The sequence below is a fragment of the Bos grunniens genome, chromosome 15 (assembly GCF_055505025.1).
Source record: "Bos grunniens cultivar Pamir isolate PY7600 chromosome 15, Bosgru_T2T1.0, whole genome shotgun sequence".
In the NCBI taxonomy this organism is placed as follows: domain Eukaryota; kingdom Metazoa; phylum Chordata; class Mammalia; order Artiodactyla; family Bovidae; genus Bos; species Bos grunniens.
The window spans coordinates 80760227-80778686 of record NC_141179.1 but is presented as its reverse complement, the minus strand read 5'-3'; the positions used below and the strand labels follow the sequence as shown (position 1 = coordinate 80778686).

At 39.6% G+C, this 18460-nt stretch overlaps 2 protein-coding genes across 2 annotated transcripts; one reads left to right on the top strand and one right to left on the bottom strand.

The window, feature by feature from the left end:
* Positions 1 to 3285: 3285 nt before the first annotated feature.
* On the bottom strand, positions 3286 to 5152 carry LOC147358735 (olfactory receptor 5AR1). The gene has a single exon (XM_086342134.1). The coding sequence runs from the start codon at positions 5150 to 5152 to the stop codon at positions 4220 to 4222; it is 933 nt and encodes a 310-aa protein (XP_086198260.1). The 3' UTR covers positions 3286 to 4219.
* Positions 5153 to 14104: 8952 nt separating this feature from the next.
* On the top strand, positions 14105 to 15035 carry LOC147358734 (olfactory receptor 5AP2-like). The gene is given in 2 exon segments (XM_086342133.1): positions 14105 to 14844; positions 14846 to 15035. Coding segments are annotated over 2 exon segments (927 nt in total). The 5' UTR covers positions 14105 to 14107.
* The last annotated feature ends 3425 nt before the right edge of the window (positions 15036 to 18460 follow it).

The window sequence follows — 18460 nt, the reverse complement described above, 5'->3', positions numbered from 1 at the left end:
AGCTTGAACATCTGGAAGTTCACAGTTCACGTATTGCTGAAGCCTGGCTTGGAGAATTTTGAGCATTACTTTACTAGCGTGTGAGATGAGTGCAATTGTGTGGTAGTTTGAGCATTCTTTGGCATTCCCCATCTTTGGGACTGGAATGAAAACTGACCTTTTCCAGTCCTGTGGCCACTGTTGAGTTTTCCAAATTTCCTGGCATATTGAGTGCAGCACTTTCACAGCATCATCTTTCAGGATTTGGAAAAGCTCAACTGGAATTCTATCACCTCCACTAGCTTTGTTCATAGTGATGCTTTCTAAGGCCCACTTGACTTCACATTCCAGGATGTCTGGTTCTAGGTCAGTGATCACACCATTGTGATTATCGGGGTCGTGAAGATCTTTTTTGTACAGTTCTGTGTATTCTTGCCACCTCTTCTTAATATCTTCAGCTTCTGTTAGGTCCATACCGTTTCTGTCCTTTATCGAGCCCATCTTTGCATGAAATGTTCCCTTGGTATCTCTAATTTTTTTCAAGAGATCTCTAGTCTTTCCCATTCTGTTGTTTTACTCTATTTCTTTGCATTGATCACTGAGGAAGGCTTTCTTATCTCTTCTTGCTATTCTTTGGAACTCTGAATTCAGATGCTTATATATTTCTTTTTCTCCTTTGCTTTTCCCTTCTCTTCTTTTCACAGGTATTTGTAAGGCCTCCCCAGACAGCCATTTTGCTTTTTTAAATTTCTTTCCCATGGGGATGGTCTTGATCCCTGTCTCCTGTACAATGTGACAAATCTCCGTCCATAGTTCATCAGGCACTCTATCAAATGTAGTCCCTTAAATCTATTTTTCACTTCAACTCTGTAGTCATAAAGAATTTGATTTAGGTCACACCTGAGTGGTCTAGTGATTTTCCCTACTTTCTTCATTTTCAGTCTGAATTTGGCAATAAGGAGTTCATGATCTGAGCCACAGTCAGCTCCTGGTCTTGTTTTCTTTCTTGTTTACTATTCTTTTCTTTTTTAAAAATTATGACATATACTACTTGGTTTGTAGTTAGTGTGAAGGGAAATCTAATTTTCTTATTTTTCACATAGCATATAGGATTATTCACTGGATTATTTAAAATAAAAACCAAAACACTCAAAACAGAAGGCTAAATCTCTGGACTGTTTCAGGACTGCCAACACTGCTGCTGCTAAGTCACATCAGTCGTGTCCAATTCTGTGTGACCCCATAGATAGCAGCATGCCAGGCTCCTCTGTCCCTATGATTCTCCAGGCGAGAATACTGGAGTTGGTTTCCATTTCCTTCTCCTCCCAACTCTACATCTGTCTATTAACCCCTATGATTTCCTCCATAATGTGACACCAGTGATATTTTAAGAACTCATGTGATTGAGTGATTTTGAACCAGATCAATTTCAACTCATATACAATGACACTCATTAGAATGACTGGTAAATTCTGAGGCTTCTATCCCTAAAGCTCTCTGATGCTTTTCATGATGAGTGTGGATGCTCTATACTTTAAGGCAACCATTGTGTTTCCCTGACCTTTCACTGTATTGGATTGGAGGAAGGGCTGAGATAGAAACAGTGCAAGTATTTGAAATGGATGATGTGATGGAATTTCAACATATCTGAGAAAAACTTAGGTGTCCTTAGATCCCAGTCTCTGTCTTTACCCTATCCTGATACTAGCATTCTTGCTTTCTAATTCAAGATTTGTAGGCTTCCCAGGTGCTCAGTCACTCAGTTGTGACCCCCATGGACTATAGCCACCAGGCTCCTCTGTCCACGGAATTCTCCAAGCAAGAATACTGGAGTGGGTTGCCATTTCCTTCTCCACTTCCCAAGTGGCACAGTGGTAAAAAAGAATCTGCCTGCCAATGTAGGAGATGCAAGAGATGGGGGTTTGATCCCTGTGTCGGGAAGATCCCATGGAGTAGGAAATGGCAACCCACCTCAGTATTGTTGCTGAGATAACTCCATGGACAGAGGAACCTGGAGGGCTACAGCCATGGAATCACACAGAATTGGACAGACGTGTGCACCCACACCATAACATTGAGAACACACAAAGAGAAATTATATCCTTCTCTATCATCAGTCATTGATATGTCAGAGTTAATGGAACTATTCTTTGATAAGGGCCTTGGGATGATGGTGGAAAACATGAAGACTCTTGGTGCCCCAAGAGGCTAGAGTTTACTTGCAATTAGAAGAGAGGGAAAGGATGGCAGAGGGGAAATTAAGGATGAGAGCTGGACAGCCAGTCCTGTAGACATTACAGTCTTGCTAAAATTAGCCTTAGGGATTGATCCAAACAGTATCCTTTGAGGACTGAAAGGATGTAAATATGTGAAGTTGACCAAACTCAGATGTCTGCCCCTTTCAATTTTAAGAAGAAGAGACCATAGGGTACCAGTGATTATTAGGTGAAACCAACCACTAGGCATCAGGGAAAACTGAGGACAGGAACAAAAAAGAAAAGAAAAGAGTCTTGTCAATATTCACAAACCTAGTTAGCAGAGCCTGAGTCTCCAGCTCTTATTCTTGGGCTTTGCATTGTTGTTCAATTGCTCAGTCATGTCCAACCCTTTGCAACCCCGTGGACTGCAGTGTGTCAGGCCTCCCTGTCCACTGTCTCCCAGAGTTTACTCAAACTTATGTCCGTTGGGTTGATGATGTCATGCAACCATCTTACCCTGTTACCCCCTTCTCCTCCTGCCCTCAATCTTTCCCTTTGCATAGCTCCTGATTTTGTTGGTGGCAGGAGCCTCAGAGAGAAAACACGGTATACTCTCTCTGGAAGCACAGAAAACCCCTGTCCTTGGCACATGTGTGTCTCGTGTTTGTATCCTCCAGAGGCACATATCTGGCATTTATAAGGTTTTGCTGAATATATGAGTGAAAGGATCCTGGGATGAGTTAAGTTATCGTTCACATCAGTCCCATTCCTCATGTATTTAGCTAAGTTTTCTCTGACTTCCTTTCACAGTAGGGAAATTTTCAACATTTGAATCTATCATTCTTCTTGACTCTGAAAAAAATATTCTTTAGAGTGATTGGTTGTTTATTTCATCTTTCATGTCCTGTCTCCATTTCAAATCAACCTGTGAGCCAATTTCAAAAACAGGAACAAACAAACAAAAAAAAAACATGTATGTCAGTGGGTAATGTGAGGAGGGATAAATTGGAAGATTGGGATTGCCATACACACTGCTGCTGCTAAGTCGCTTCATTCGTGTCCGACTTTGCATGACCCCATAGGTGGCAGCCCACCAGGCTCCCCCATCCCTGGGATTCTCCAGGCAAGAACACTGGAGTGGGTTGCCATTTCCTTCTCCAACACATGAAAGTGAAAAGTGAAAGTGAAGTCTCTCAGTCGTGTCCGACTCTTTGAGACCCCATGGACTGCAGCCTACCAGGCTCCTACGTCCATGGGATTTTCCAGGCAAGAGTACTGGAGTGGGTTGCCATTGCCTTCTCCGGACATACACACTACAGTATATAAAATAGATAATTAGCAAGGACCTACTGGATAGCATAGGGAGGTCTATTCAATACTCTCTAATGACCTATATGGGAAAATAATCTAAAAAAGAGTGGATATATGTATATCAGATTCATTTTAATGTACACCTGAAACTAATACAACATTGAAAATGATCTATCTTCCAATAAGAATTTTTTAAAAAATAAAAACCTAATGCATCTTTCTCAGCTTGACTTTCAAAAATATTAGTTTATCTTTTCTTCAGCTCATAGAGTTAAAGATTACTGAAAATCCTTAGGAATTTAGGATTGACTTGGTGGATATAATGCTTAGTGAATTAAGTCAGACAGAGAAAGACAAATACTGCATGATATCTCTTATATGTGGAATCTAACAAAACAAAACAAACTAGTCAATATAGCAAACATAAAAAATAAATAAGCTACAAGAATATCTTGTACAGTACAAGGAACATAGGCAGTATTTTATAATAACTATAAGTATAACCTTTAACAATTTTGAATCAGTATGCTGTACATGGAAACTTATACAAAATGGCATATCAACTATACCTCAACTTAAAAAAAAAAAAAATAGAAGATTGACTCAGCAAATAGTTGGTAAGTTGTAGGGCTTATGAGAAAGTTACTAGAATTTTTTTTTATTTCCTGCCACATCCTTCTACCACTATTATTTACCTGTGTTAATACTTTTTTTCATTTTTGTGATTAATATTATTGAGGTTTCTTTCCAATTATTTTCTTGAGAGCAGCCTTCACATCCTTGTTCCGTAAACTGTAGATCAAGGGATTCAACATGGGGATGATAACAGTGTAGAACACGGAGGCCCATTTGTCTTGATCCAGGGAGTAGCTGGATGTTGGCCTCAGGTACATAAACATGACTGTACCATAAAAAAGTGTGACACCAGTGAGGTGAGACCCGCAGGTGGAGAAAGCCTTAAGGCGGCCTTCAGCTGAGCGCATTCTGATGATTGCGATGAGGATGAAGGCATAGGAGATAAAGATGATGAGGATGGTGCTGAATTCAATGAAGCCACAGAGACTGAAGAGCAAGATCTCGCTGATGTAGGTGTCTGAGCAAGAGAGGGCTAAGAGTGGTGGGATTTCACAGAAGAAGTGGTTGAGGATGTTGGAACCACAGTAACTCAGACTGAAAGTGAGGGCAGTGTGGGCGACTAAACTCACCAAGCCAGCCAGGTAGGAGCCCAGCATGAGAGCCAAGCAGACTCGCTTGGACATGAGAGCGCTGTAGTGGAGGGGTCGACAGATGGCCACAAAGCGGTCGTAGGCCATGGCAGCGAGGACATAGCACTCAGTATCCACAAAGCCTACGAAGAACGCAAACTGGGTGGCACAGCTGGAGAAAGAGATGACTTTGTGCTTTGTTAGGAAGTCAGCCAGCATCCTGGGGGCAATGGCTGAGGAGTAGCCCAGGTCGACAAAAGAGAGGTTGCAGAGGAAAAAATACATGGGTGTGTGAAGCTGAGTGTCTGTTATGATCAGGATAATCATCCCAGCATTCCCCACTACATTGACCAGGTAGACCAAGAGGAAGATCACAAAAAAGATGATCTGCAGCTGAGGGTCTTGAGTGATGCCCATAAAGATAAACTCAGTCACCATTGAGTGGTTTTCTTTATCCATCTTTTCAATTTTATGTGTGTCTGGATTTGGCTTATTGTTTGAGGTGATTCTTAAAAATCCTCCCAGTAATTAGACTCAGTGATCCACAGGGCAAATCAAATGACTTTGGTGAAGGTGATGGCCATGGGTTTCCTGCAGGAACTCAGTCAACATAGGAGAAGATGTTAGCCTCTTAGGGATGGCAAATCTTCTTCTCCAAAAACCTTGGTGTTCTGAGGTCATTTACCACATAGTACCAAATGTTTGACCTGAGTGGTGTGAATATATACCTAATTAATTAGTAAAGAATAATTTTGAGTGCCTCTTCTTTCTAAAACAAAGCAGACAGCAAACATTAACTCTCATTGCATATAGGCACACAAACACACACAAAAAGATCCCAGAGTCTCAGGACATAACACATCATACCACCCCACTCTCCACACACACACACACACACACACACACACACACACACACACAGAAAGTGAAATACTTGGAGCAGAGGGTGAGCAATACAAGATTAAAGCAGTGAATAATGATAATTTTTAAAAGGCCAGAATGCTAACTGTATGCCAGAATTTTCATTTCTTCTACACATTATGTAATTTCATCCTCATCACAGCTCTATGAAGTAGGTGCCAACATTATCTCCATCTTACATCTGAAAAGAGCAAGGCTAGATACTAAGTAGCTTCCGTACAATCAAGAGCCAGTAAGTAGCAGAGCTGGATCTGACTCTAGAATCTACTTCACTTTGTCATCTTCTGTGTATATGTGATTTGATGGAGGTTATAGATCTTTACTTTTGTGCCCACCTTTCTTTATTTCCTGTCTTGCCTATTATTCATGGGCATGGAATCAGTTCTTTGGTTTCTCTGATCTTTAGAAGCACCCAGGATTTTGGCATGGAGCATAACAAGGATGAAGACACTGCTGTGTCTTTGGACGATTTTATTGCCTAGCCAACAGCTTCAACTCAGAGTTAAGATTCAAGGATTCCTCTCTTGGGAGAATAGGGAAAGTGTTATCCATCTCTATGGACACAAAGGAGCATGTGTTGGTAAACTTTTTCTCTGTTTTTATGGATAACTGGTCCATTGAAAAATTCTAAGAAGGGAATGGGCAAGAGTAAACCAAACTAAACCAAAATATGAACTTAGAAATAAATAGGGTGCATATAGATGTAAACCTGAAAGAAGTCAGACTGAATCTACTCTATTTGGTTTATTGCTCAAGAAAGTAGAGAAGTATAGTGCATCTTTCACTGGGGTGTGGTTATTCATAATGGGCTTCCCAGGTGGTGCTAGTGGTAAAGAACCTGCCTGTCAATGCAGGTAGATGTAAGAGACCCGGGTTCAATTCCTGGGTCTGGAAGATCCCCTAGAGGAGGGCATGGCAATCCACTCCAGTATTCTTTCTTAGAGAATCCCTTGGACAGAGGAGCCTGGCAGGATGCAGTCCTGCATCCTGAGAGTCAAACATGACTGAAGTGACTTAGCACACAGTATGCACACATTCATAATAAGCTAAATCTTGGTGTGATTGATAGTAATACCACCATCAACTAAATTAATTGTTTGAACTTGATGAATTGCTGTGAGATGCAGCTTCCTTATCTGCGAAATTTCCAATTCTAGCAGTTTAAATTCTGACTTAGAGTGAGACATTTAAAAGTCAAACCCATGGTCTATATCTCTTTTGTAAACTTTAAGATGGCATGGACCTGATGCCAAGGAAATCCATGCCCAAAGGAGCACTTAGTAGCATAATACTCCATTCTGAACAGGTCATATTTCTTTTTAGCCCCAAACATGCTGACATGGGACTAACTTGTGTGGTTTTGTGTTTGTTTGTTTGTTTTTTACCTTTGGGGAGAGGTCCAATGTCTCCTCTTCTCTTACTGAGTTATGCTGAACAAATATTCTGAGAAGAATCCCAAGATGAGCAATCTCCCTCCTGCTGTCCCTGAGCCATCCGCTCATCCCACTTTTGCTCTATTTGCAGAAAATATTTAAGTTTCAGTCATCACTTCTCCCAGAGGAAATATGATGAAATGGTTTTTGCACTCACAGGAGACTCAATGATTTGATGAACTACCATTCCCTATGGAATTTCACTCTCTCTCCCTTCAACTTTAGTGATAAAAGAAGGAAACACAAGGGAATTTTTTTCAGCCTCTCTAGTTGTGGTAACTGAGTCAATGATGAATGTTACCTGCACTGTTTTTACAATCCCCAAACTGCCTTCATGATATTATTTTGGCTGTAATTTAGAAAGTTCTGCTTACTGATGGCTGAAGTCACTTCAAAGAGGATGAGACTTTCCACGCTATACAGAGTGGCCATAGTTTGTTGCTGTTTAGTCACTCAGCCATGTCCGATTCTGCAATCTCATTGACTATAGCATGCCAGGCTTCCCTGTCCTTCAACATCTCCCTGAGTTTGCTCAGACTCATATCCTTTGAGTCAGTGAAGCCATCCAACCATCTCATATTTAAACTATACTTCTCTATTTAATGTGAAAGAATCTGGAATAAAAGACTGAAATTTAACAACAACAACAACAACAAAATCCAAATTTTTGAGATTGATCTTTTTTGAGAGACTAGTGGATAGGAAAAGGAAAAAAAAAATGGGCTGCAGAAAATTAACACTTTTTGAGCATTTATTCATCAGAGATTCTGCAGGGTAATTTCCTTATTTGGTCAATTGAATCTTCTGATGGTACCATGATTGAGATCAGAAAAGTCATATGAGGAAAAGTCATATCTTCGTTAGTCAGCATTACTTCTATTTTTTGATGAGTAAATGGTAGTTGCTTGTTTTTTGGACTTGAAAGTCCCATGGCTCTCCATGAAAACTGTGTTGCAACTTGTCAGTGGTTTCTCTTTTATGGTGCCAATCTCACATTCTTATTTCCAAGGTGAATTCTCAGAAAACTCCATGGAGCTCTCATTGCATCCTAACTTCTGATGGTTCTCATCTTGGTTAGGGAGATAAAATGCTGTCTGTTTTCTAAGATAGTTATTTATTTGGCTGTGCCAGGTCTTAGTTGCAGCATGTAGAGTCTTTGTTGCTTCATGTGGGATCTTTCGTTGCAGCGATGGACTCTCGTTGTGGCACATGGGCTCAGTAGTTGAGGCCAGCTGATTCCAGTAGCTGTGGAGGGTAGGCTTAGTTGCTCTGGGCATGTATGATCCTAGTTCCCTGACCAGGAATTGAACCCATGTCCCCTGGATAGGTGGATTCTTATCCACTGGACTGCCAGGGAAGTCCCTGTCTGGTGCCTCTTTGAATGACACTTAAACTGGGTTTAGAAATTAATTATTTTCTTATTCTGAAGCTCCTTGAGACTTTCTGCTTCACAGCTTGGGCTGACTAGGACATGTCCCCTATCCTGTCCATGATTAATTACTCCTGTGCTGTTCAGTGGTCTCATTCCACCACTGTGATGTCACCTAGGGTTCTTTTAGTCCTATATCCCTTACCATTGATCTCTTAGTGCCGTGTGATCTTTCTTCCAGCTTCCACTCACAGTCCTGTATAATAATGAACTCACTATTAATTGAAGAAAGGTTATTTATTTACTTATTAAGTAAACTTCATTGTTTGCCAATTATGTTTCAGACTCTGTGTTGATAGGAGCCTACTGTATTTTCCCTCTAAAAAAAGGCTAAGGTTTAACCAAAATAATGCAAATATTGTCTGAATTGCTAGAGATAAAGCAATGTACCTTTTAAGTCTTTGTGTCCCCCAGAATTTAGTGCAAATTACATTGATTACATTGTAATGAGAGAAATTAATTGGGATATCTTCTCAAAGTGACATAGATTATATAAATAATTGTAATATGTTGATCAATTTATTTGAGACTCTGTATCTCTTATATGCAAGATACATTTAGGTGATGGGAAACTTGTAAGCATCAATCTAGACTACATACACTGATAACTATTTCTTATTCTAGACAGTAGGAAGGAGAGTCAGGGTGGGGAAAACTCTTGCTTATCAGTCAGCTGTCTATATGTATTTGATGCAACAATTCACATGCATTCATCCATTTATCTACAGATTCAATATATGAGGTGGGTATCAGTATTCTTACATAGAAATGAAAAAGCTGATATATAAAGAGGTTTGATGCATTATCCAAAATCACACAATCAGTGATAGATACCCACGACTGAAAGTCAGGTCAATCCTTTTTCTTGCTGGCTCCCTTTCAGTTCAGTTCAGTTCAGTCGCTCAGTCATGTCCGACTTTTTGAGACCCCATGAATCGCAGGATGCCAGGCCTCCCTTGTTCATCACCATCTCCCGGAGTTCACTCAGACTCACATCCATCGAGTCAGGTCGATGGGGGCAGGTCCTCCTGCTCCCAATTCCTCCCAGCATCAGAGTCTTTTCCAATGAGTCAACTCTTCGCATGAAGTGGCCGAAGTACTGGAGTTTCAGCTTCAGCATCATTCCTTCCAAAGAAATCCCAGGGCTGATCTCCTTTAGAATGGACTGGTTGGATCTCCTTGCAGTCCAAAGGACTCTCAAGAGTCTTCTCCAACACCACAGTTCAAAAGCATCAATTCTTCAGCACTCAGCCTTCTTCACAGTCCAACTCTCACATCCATACATGATCACTGGAAAAACCATAGCCTTGACTAGACCGACCTTTGTTGGCAAAGTAATGTCTCTGCTTTTGAATATGCTATCTAGGTTGGTCATAACTTTTCTTCAAGGAGTAAGTGTCTTTTAATTTCATGGCTGCAGTCACCATCTGCAGTGATTTTGGAGCTCAAAAAAATAAAGTCTGACACTGTTTCCACTGTTTCCCCATCTATTTCCCATGAAGTGATGGGACTGGATGCCATGATCTTTGTTTTCTGAATGTTGAGCTTTAAGCCAACTTTTTCACTCTCCACTTTCAATTTCATCAAGAGGCTTTTTAGTTCCTCTTCACTTTCTGTCATAAGGGTGGTGTCATCTGCATATCTGAGGTTATTGATATTTCTCCCGGCAATCTTGATTCCAGCTTGTGTTTCTTCCAGTCCAGCGTTTCTCATGATGTACTCTGCATATACTCTGCATATGGATCCTTTACCTCCCTCAATTAGTCCATTACAGTGAGTCAGGTAGCATAATTTCCCCTATGTACCCAAAGTCCTTATAAAAGGCAAGATCAGAGATTGAACTAACCTGCTCTTTTGTGGATACTTGTAATGCTCCCAAGGGGACTAGACCACTAACTGTTGGGATGACAATAAAAGGGTGTTTAATGGTGATTAGCGGGGCTTCCCTGGTGTTTCAGTGATTAGGAATCTGCCTGCCAGTGTAGGGGACATGGGTTCAGATCCCTGGTCTGGGAAGATCCCACATGCCAGAAAGACCTGGTGCTGGAGCTACTAAGCCTATGCCTCAGCACTCAGCACCCTGGAGACTGTGAGCTACAACTACTGAAGCCCAAACACCAGAGCCCATGTGCTGCAACAAAAGACCACAATAACGAGAAGCCTGCATAATGAGAAGTACTGCAGTGAGAGAGCAGTCCCTGCTCATGACAATTAGTGAAAGTCTGACATAGCAATGAAGCAATGAATCAAAAAAAAAAAAAAATCAAAACAGTGGTTAGGACTACTCATCTGAAAATTCATTCTATTTAGCCCCAGGTATCCCAAGGGTAAAGGAGAGGAACATGAAACAGACATGTGAGTCCCTTAGTTGCAGAGGGGAAAAAAAAAAACAAGTATATTAAAATGAGATGACATGGGGAACACAGTCCCCAGAGCCATAAGAACAAGAAATATATCCTATTTAAAATGTCAGGATGCTTACTCCAGACTCTGGTCTAGGGACTCTCCAACTGGAAATAGCTGCAAACAGTATTACAAATATACTGCAGCAATGTATTCTATATTTTGAAATGTATTTTACATTTTAACACATTGGTATTCTTACCTTAAAGGAAAAGTAAAAATAAGGAGGACTCAGTCTCTGCTGAATGTGAGAGATTCTCTAATGACAGGAAAGGTATAAGTGTTTCAGTTTTCTCATCTCTGTAATGGTTGGTGTCTAAAGTCCTTTACAACTGTGTCTACTGTTTAACCTGGGACAATTAGAGGAAACTTTTCTAAAAAGTTTTTATGTTTTCTTGCCTCCTGATTTTCTTTTTCTGGTGAATTTGGGCATTGGATAAGAACAAGCAAAGGGATCAAGTAGAAGTCAACCAATTAAGAAAGGTAAGAAAAAAATATTAAAGTTGTGTACCATGTAGCTTACTGATCTCAAGAAAAATTCACCATCTTGTTAATTTCTCCAATTACCCACAGACCCAAGGTTCCAAGAATACTAAATGACTAAGAAAGTATGTTAAATAACTGCTCTGTCCATTTTTATCAACACAAAATTTCTTAGTCTTTAGGAGAAAGCTAAGAAGAATAAATAATATATGACTTGAATGCTTTTTTAAACACCTGAGATTTTAAGGAAATCTTACTATTATTTTCACAAACTCTTAGAAATTGAAAACCCAGATGAAGAATCTCTGGACTAAATGGTTGACTGCAAACTCTCAGTTGGGGGAAAGAGTATATTTCATAAGAACAAGAAATGTATTTGCTAAGGAAGATGAGAGAATGAGGCATGTAATTTACAATGCTAGATGTAAAATAAATGGTATTTTGCTAAAAGACAAATTAATGAGAGTGAGTTCTGAAAAAGGCAGTTTTCAGCCACTCTATTTTCTTTTTAGGAGATATACACTTTTTTTTTCCTAATGTAGGTAAATGGATTCTAATGTATTAATACAGTTCTGAGAATTACAATATCAACATCTATGTATATTAGTGCTCACACCTATTATTGACAAGGTCCTTATAAATGACCTTGAATGTTAAGAGAAGGAGAACTTCACTGACTGGATGTAAATTAGACATCCATAGGCGATCTATGGGACTCTGAGCAGCAGTCACCAATCTTTTGTACCTCTCATTTCTCATGTGCAAAAAGAGGACTATAATACCACCTACCTCATAGAATTTAAATAAAATAATGCAGGAAACATACTTAACACAGAGCTTGTAGCTCATAGGGAATGAGTCACCTAATTTAGTACTTGCTATTTTTACACATTGTTGCCTTTCTTTATGTGCCTAACACACACACACACGTTTCTAGAGCATTTTATTCTCTCTGCTATTTCTGATGGAAAAGTACTCTCATGGAAGCTTTCATGTTGAAGATGAGAGGAAAAGACCCTTTCCTTCTTTTTAATACCTGCTGAAGATGCTCTTCTGTGAAATTCAAACTAGCTTTAGTCCAAGGACAAGGACCTAGGCTGAATATCTGCCAAGTGAAATCAGAAGAGGGGCAGTGTAGTTTTGAGGAAAAAAATAATGTGGCATCAGGAGACCTATGCTCTATCCAGCATTCACCACTGATTAGCTGAGACATTCCTATACTTCACTGACCTCACCTAACGAAAGATTATCTTCTGGGTCATCCCAGTGCACTAGCCCCAAGCATCCAGTATCTTGCATCTAACCTGGACTGGCAACTCGTTTCTTACATGATATTTTACATGTTTCAATGCCATTCAGAGGGATGGTATGGGGAGAGGGAGGGAGGAGGGTTCAGAATGGGGAACACATGTATACTTGTGGCGGATTCATTTTGATATTTGGCAAAACTAATACAATTATGTAAAGTTTAAAAATAAAATAAAAAAAAAGATTATCTTCTTAATACTCATGGGCTTATTCTTGATTATCTCCCTCACTGAATTGTGGTGAGGTTTAGATAAGATAATGGGTGCAGTGATACATTGAAAGTATTACAGTACTGTATAAAAATGCCAGGCTTTTTACTTATTGGAGTATTGAGTCCCTGTCCCAGTGGAAACTGAGCAGATTTGAGCATGACTAGGCACTTCTTGTACAGTGGTGTCTGTAAGAATGGAACCAGATCCTGCCACCCTTCCCTCAAGCTGTGCTCAGTAGATCCTTTAACATCAATATTAGCACAGGTGCTGAGTTACTTTGATCTTCTGTTTTAAGTTTTTTTTTTTTTAAAAAAGATTGATATTAATTCAGTTCAGTCGCTTCCGTTCAGTTCAGTTCAGTCGCTCAGTCATGTCTGACTCTTTGCAACCCCATGAATTGCAGCACACCAGGCCTCCTTGTCCATCACCAACTTCCAGAGTTCACCCAAACTCATGTGCATCGAGTCGGTGATGCCATTCAGCCATCTCATCCTCTGTCGTCCCCTTTTCCTCCTGCCCCCAGTCCCTCCCAGCATCAGGGTCTTTTCCAATGAGTCAACTCTTTGCATGAGGTGGCCAAAGTATTGGAGTTTCAGCTTCAGCATCAGTCCTTCCAAAGAACACCCAGGGCTGATCTCCTTTAGAATGGACTGGTTGGATCTCCTTGAAGTCCAAGGGACTCTCAAGAGTCTTCTCCAGCACCATAGTTCAAAAGCATCAATTCTTCGGCACTCAGCTTTCTTCACAGTCCAACTCTCACATCCATACAGTCGCTTAGTCATGTCTGTTTGCGACATGGACTGCAGCACACCGGGCTTCCTTGTCCATCACCAACTCCTGGAGCTTGCTCAAACACATGCCCATTGAGTCGGTGATGCCTTCCAACCATCTCCTCCTCTTTCATCCACTTCTCCTCCTGCCTTCAATCTTTTCCAGACTCAGGGTCTTTTCCAATGAGTCAGTTCTTCGCATCAGGTGGCCAAAGTATTGGCATTTCAGCTTCACCATGAGTCTCCTCTGTTCATGGAATGTTCTAGGCAAAAATACTGGGGTGGGTTGCCATTTCCTTCTCCAGGGGATCTTCCCCACCCAAGGATGTAACTTGAAGCTCCTGTATTGGCGAGCTCATTTACCATAGAGCCAGCAGGGAACCCCAAAAGTCATGTATTCATCTGACCAAATAGCATGTTCCATCTTTTCTCTTATTGCAGCCCGTGTCAGATATATGAAAGAGATGCAAACCAGGAATCAAACAGAAGTGACAGCATTTATCCTCTTAGGACTCTCAGACAATTCAGAGCTACAGGTCGTCCTCTTTGGATTATTTCTGTTGATCTATATGGCAACCGTGGTGGGTAATTTGGGGGTGATTGTGTTAATTAAGATGGATCCTTGTCTCCACACCCCCATGTACTTTTTTCTCAGCAGTCTCTCCTTTGTTGATGCCTCTTACTCTTCTTCTGTCACTCCTAAGATGCTGGTGAACCTTGTGGCTGAGAGCAAGGCCAATTCTTTTACTGGGTGTGCTGCCCAGTTCTATTTCTTTGGCTCCTTCCTGGGGACTGAGTGCTTCTTGTTAGCTACGATGGCATATGACCTCTACGTAGCCATTTGGAACCCTTTGCTGTATCCAGTTCTCATGTCTGGGAGAATTTGCTTCTTGCTAGCAGCTACCTCATTCCTAGCAGGTTTTGTAAATGTAGCCATACACACAGGAATGACTTTCAAGTTGTCCTTTTGTGGCTCAAATAAGACCAATCATTTCTACTGTGATACACCAACCCTGCTCAAACTCTCTTGCTCTGATACCCGCATCAATGGCATCGTGATCATGGCTTTCTCCAGTGTTACTGTCATTGGCTGTGTTATGATCGTCCTCACTTCCTACCTATGCATCCTCATTGCCATCTTGAGGATGACCTCCTTGAAGGGCAGGCACAGAGCCTTCTCCACCTGTGCCTCTCACCATATTCTTTGGGACTATTTTCTTCATGTACTCGCGTCCTAAGACTAGCTACTCAATGGAGCAGGACAAGATTGTCTCTGTCTTTTATACGGTAGTGATCCCTATGCGAAATCCCCTCATCTACAGTTTGAAAAATAAGGATGTGAAAGGGGCCTTAAAGAAGATCTTACAGCAACAGATACTGTGAAGCCATGTTACATATCACCCTATTATGTGGAATAAGAATGTTTTCATGTTAATTGTATTGTCTAATTGCTTGAACTGTTTTTCTGTGTTAAAGTATATTGTGTAAAATGAGATGCATTCTTAAATTCCTGGTGTCCTAAATGTGTATTTATTAGCCTATAGTATGAATCAATACAGTGAAGGAAGGCAGTGTCTGGCAAAATATCAAAATACTTGGAATTGGCTGGCCTAGATTTAAATCTCAATGTCAAATTTGAGCTTTTTCACTCTTAATTATATATATATATATATATATATATATATATATATATATATATATGACTTTGATTGGATATTGGAAAATAGACTCTGAGACAGATATTTGTATTTAGGAAATTTACTGGATAGTGTTCCCAGAAACAATACTGATAAAGAAGTAAGGGAAAACGGATTGGGTAGAAGAAACTAATTTGTGATGAAATTGCAACAGAGTATTCAGCCAGTTCCATGTGGAGATCTGGAGCTGAGGTTATCCTTCTCAGAGATGTTTCAAATTTGAACAGGTATTTATACCTCCATAATAACCTGCTTTAGATATGGGTCACCCACTGGAAGCAGTCTAACTTTCAGAATGACAATGCCTTTCAGCAGGGATATTCCAAGAGTAGAGCTCAGCTATGAGGTGTGAGCTGTCGATGCCCTAGGAAGCTGGGGAAGTAAATACTTCAATACTGAAAGTCCAATCTGGGTAGTATATCACAGCATCTATTGTAAATAGTAACACTCTTCCATTCACATGGATGTCAATAGTAACAAATACTATAGAAGAAAGTCTTAGCTGTTTAATAACAAGGATGCCATAGCAATAATAGGGGTATAGTTTACTGACTTTGTGAATTAACTGAAATATTTAAGTGTAGTAATCTCAAAGTCAAAGTGTTCTAACTTTTTATCTGTAGCCCAGCCAAAGTTTCACATAATTTTCAATAAACAGTTATCAAACACAATTATTTATTTATTGCTCATTGTAGTGGGGTCAGGGCTGTCAATGTTGGAACAACAGGGAAAAAACTGTCTTTCATGAGATGATATGTTGAAGAAATAATTTCAAATCGGCTAAATGTCTGTTTCCTATGTCTTTCCATCCCAGTCTCCACTACAGACCTGAAGGTGGAATACCAATGTTCCAAATGAGACCACTTCATCCCCAAAAGGTTTGTTAGAGACCACAAAGGAGGAGGTAACTCATCTTATCCCCCAGGAACAACCCTCCAATCTCCTGTTAATTCCACTTTTAATTATTAACCAACGTTTCTCTCAAGGACATTAGTGGAAAAATGTATTCAGCAGATAACACATGCTGAAGATACACCACGTGAGAAAACAAAATTATTGATTTCATTAAACTTGTTTTTGAGTGAGGAAGACTTTATTGTCAACAGCAAAGTGTGTATGCATGTGTGCACAGGCATTTGCTCCTGTTTGTGTGGGATGCATGTGTGTGACATGGATAAGAGTTGTGCTTTAAATAAATTAAAGTGAGAGAAAAGGGTTGTATGGGAGTAGAGCAACCTGTGGAAATAACATTTGAGCAAGTCCTGCATAGGAATAACATTGCATGAATATCTGTGGTGAATCAAAGGCCCTGAGGTGAGATCCTCCTTGGTTTGTTAAAAGAATAGTAAGGGAACAAATTATACATGGAACAGAGTAAGCAAATAAAAAGAGAGAAAAAACTGAAATTTCAGGAAGGTGTTTCGGGAGTGATGGATCAATTGGAGTAGATTATGGTAACTCATTCCAGTATTCTTGCCTATTAAAATAGATATGAGTATGGATTATATTTTCAGTGGAATTGTGAATTTTTGAGGCAAGACCTAATAAATTTTATATCATTTAATTTAATTCAGTGTTATTCACAATGGAGTCTTAAGACCATAAAATACATTTTGTACTTCAAATGCCTAACTTATTCACAAAGGTATAAGTGACTCCCTGGGGAGAAAATAGTTCAATTATCTCAGTGAAAAAAAAGTGGATGTCTTAATTTTGGGTTAGTATATTTCAGGCTTTCATTTTTTTAGTGTTTTGCAAAGATGATTAAATCTCAAGAGCATCATCACAACCTTAATAATCTGACCCTCAGCCTCAAATTCAGAAGTAGCATCTTATATTCTTTGTTGAATTAATTAACCATATCTTAAGTCTGTCACAGCTGAGTTCCTTAGGCCACTTCCATTTTCATCAAAGCTATAAATTTCACACTGTAGGGGAAAAAAATTGTATTCCTCCAAAAAGCAATAAATAAAACTAAACTTATAAACACCACTACTTTCAGTGAGTATGTCTTAAGGACAGCAGGTAAGATGATTTGATTTATCTCTAACTGGTTAGATATAGAAAGCTTCAAAGAGGATTCAAAAAGCATTCAAGGAATTAAGACAAAAGCCTCTCAGTGCTCTGTGACAACCTGGAGGGATAGGGTTGACAGGGAGGGAGCCTCAGCATGGAGGGGACACACATGTGCCTATGGCAAATTCATATTGATGTAGGCAAAAACCATCACAATATTGTAAAGTACTTATCCTCCAATTAAGATCAATAAATAAAAATGTTAAAAACACTATGTCTCTAAATTGCAATGTCTGAAACACTGAATTGAAGGTTAGCAACTAAACTAACACAATTTTTTTTTTAGAAGAAAGAAGTTTAGGACAACTAATAAGAGATGAGGACTTTATAGAATATTCAACCTATTCATACACATACAAACACACATGTACACATGCATCTCTCTGTGTATATATGTGTGTTTTTGTGTGTGTATGAAGCTGCTGCTGCTAAGTCGCTTCAGTCTTGTCTGACTCTGTGCGACCCCATGGACTGCAGCCCACTAGGCTCCTCTGTCCATGGGATTTTCCAGGCAAGAGCACTGGAATGGGTTGCCATTGCCTTCTCATGTATGAAGCAGGGAAATTTAATTAATTTTGTGCAGAAAGAGTGCCAAGGCACTTGGCATATTTAATACACTGTGTAGTACATTAAATAAAATTATTTTATGCTCTTATATGCACACTTTGAGAAACTACTGCAATTGTCAGCCTTTATCTATATATCTATATATCTATATACATAAACATATGTAAACACATACACACATATATGATCATATATGTCATATAGGATATAATTTATATCATATAGATAGATGTATATATATTTATATGTATAAAGTAGAGATCTACAAAATGGCTGTGAATTTTTTTAAGTGGTATTTTATAGGGTGGAATTTAACTGATTTTAGAGAAAGAACGGTCAGTTAAAGGACTATTGTAGTAATCTAGGTGAAAGATGATGTTGACTTGAGCCTTAATGGTAGAAATAAATAAAGTTGGCTTGTTGACGTAGACATTTCAAAAATAGAGACAACATGATTATCTGATAGAC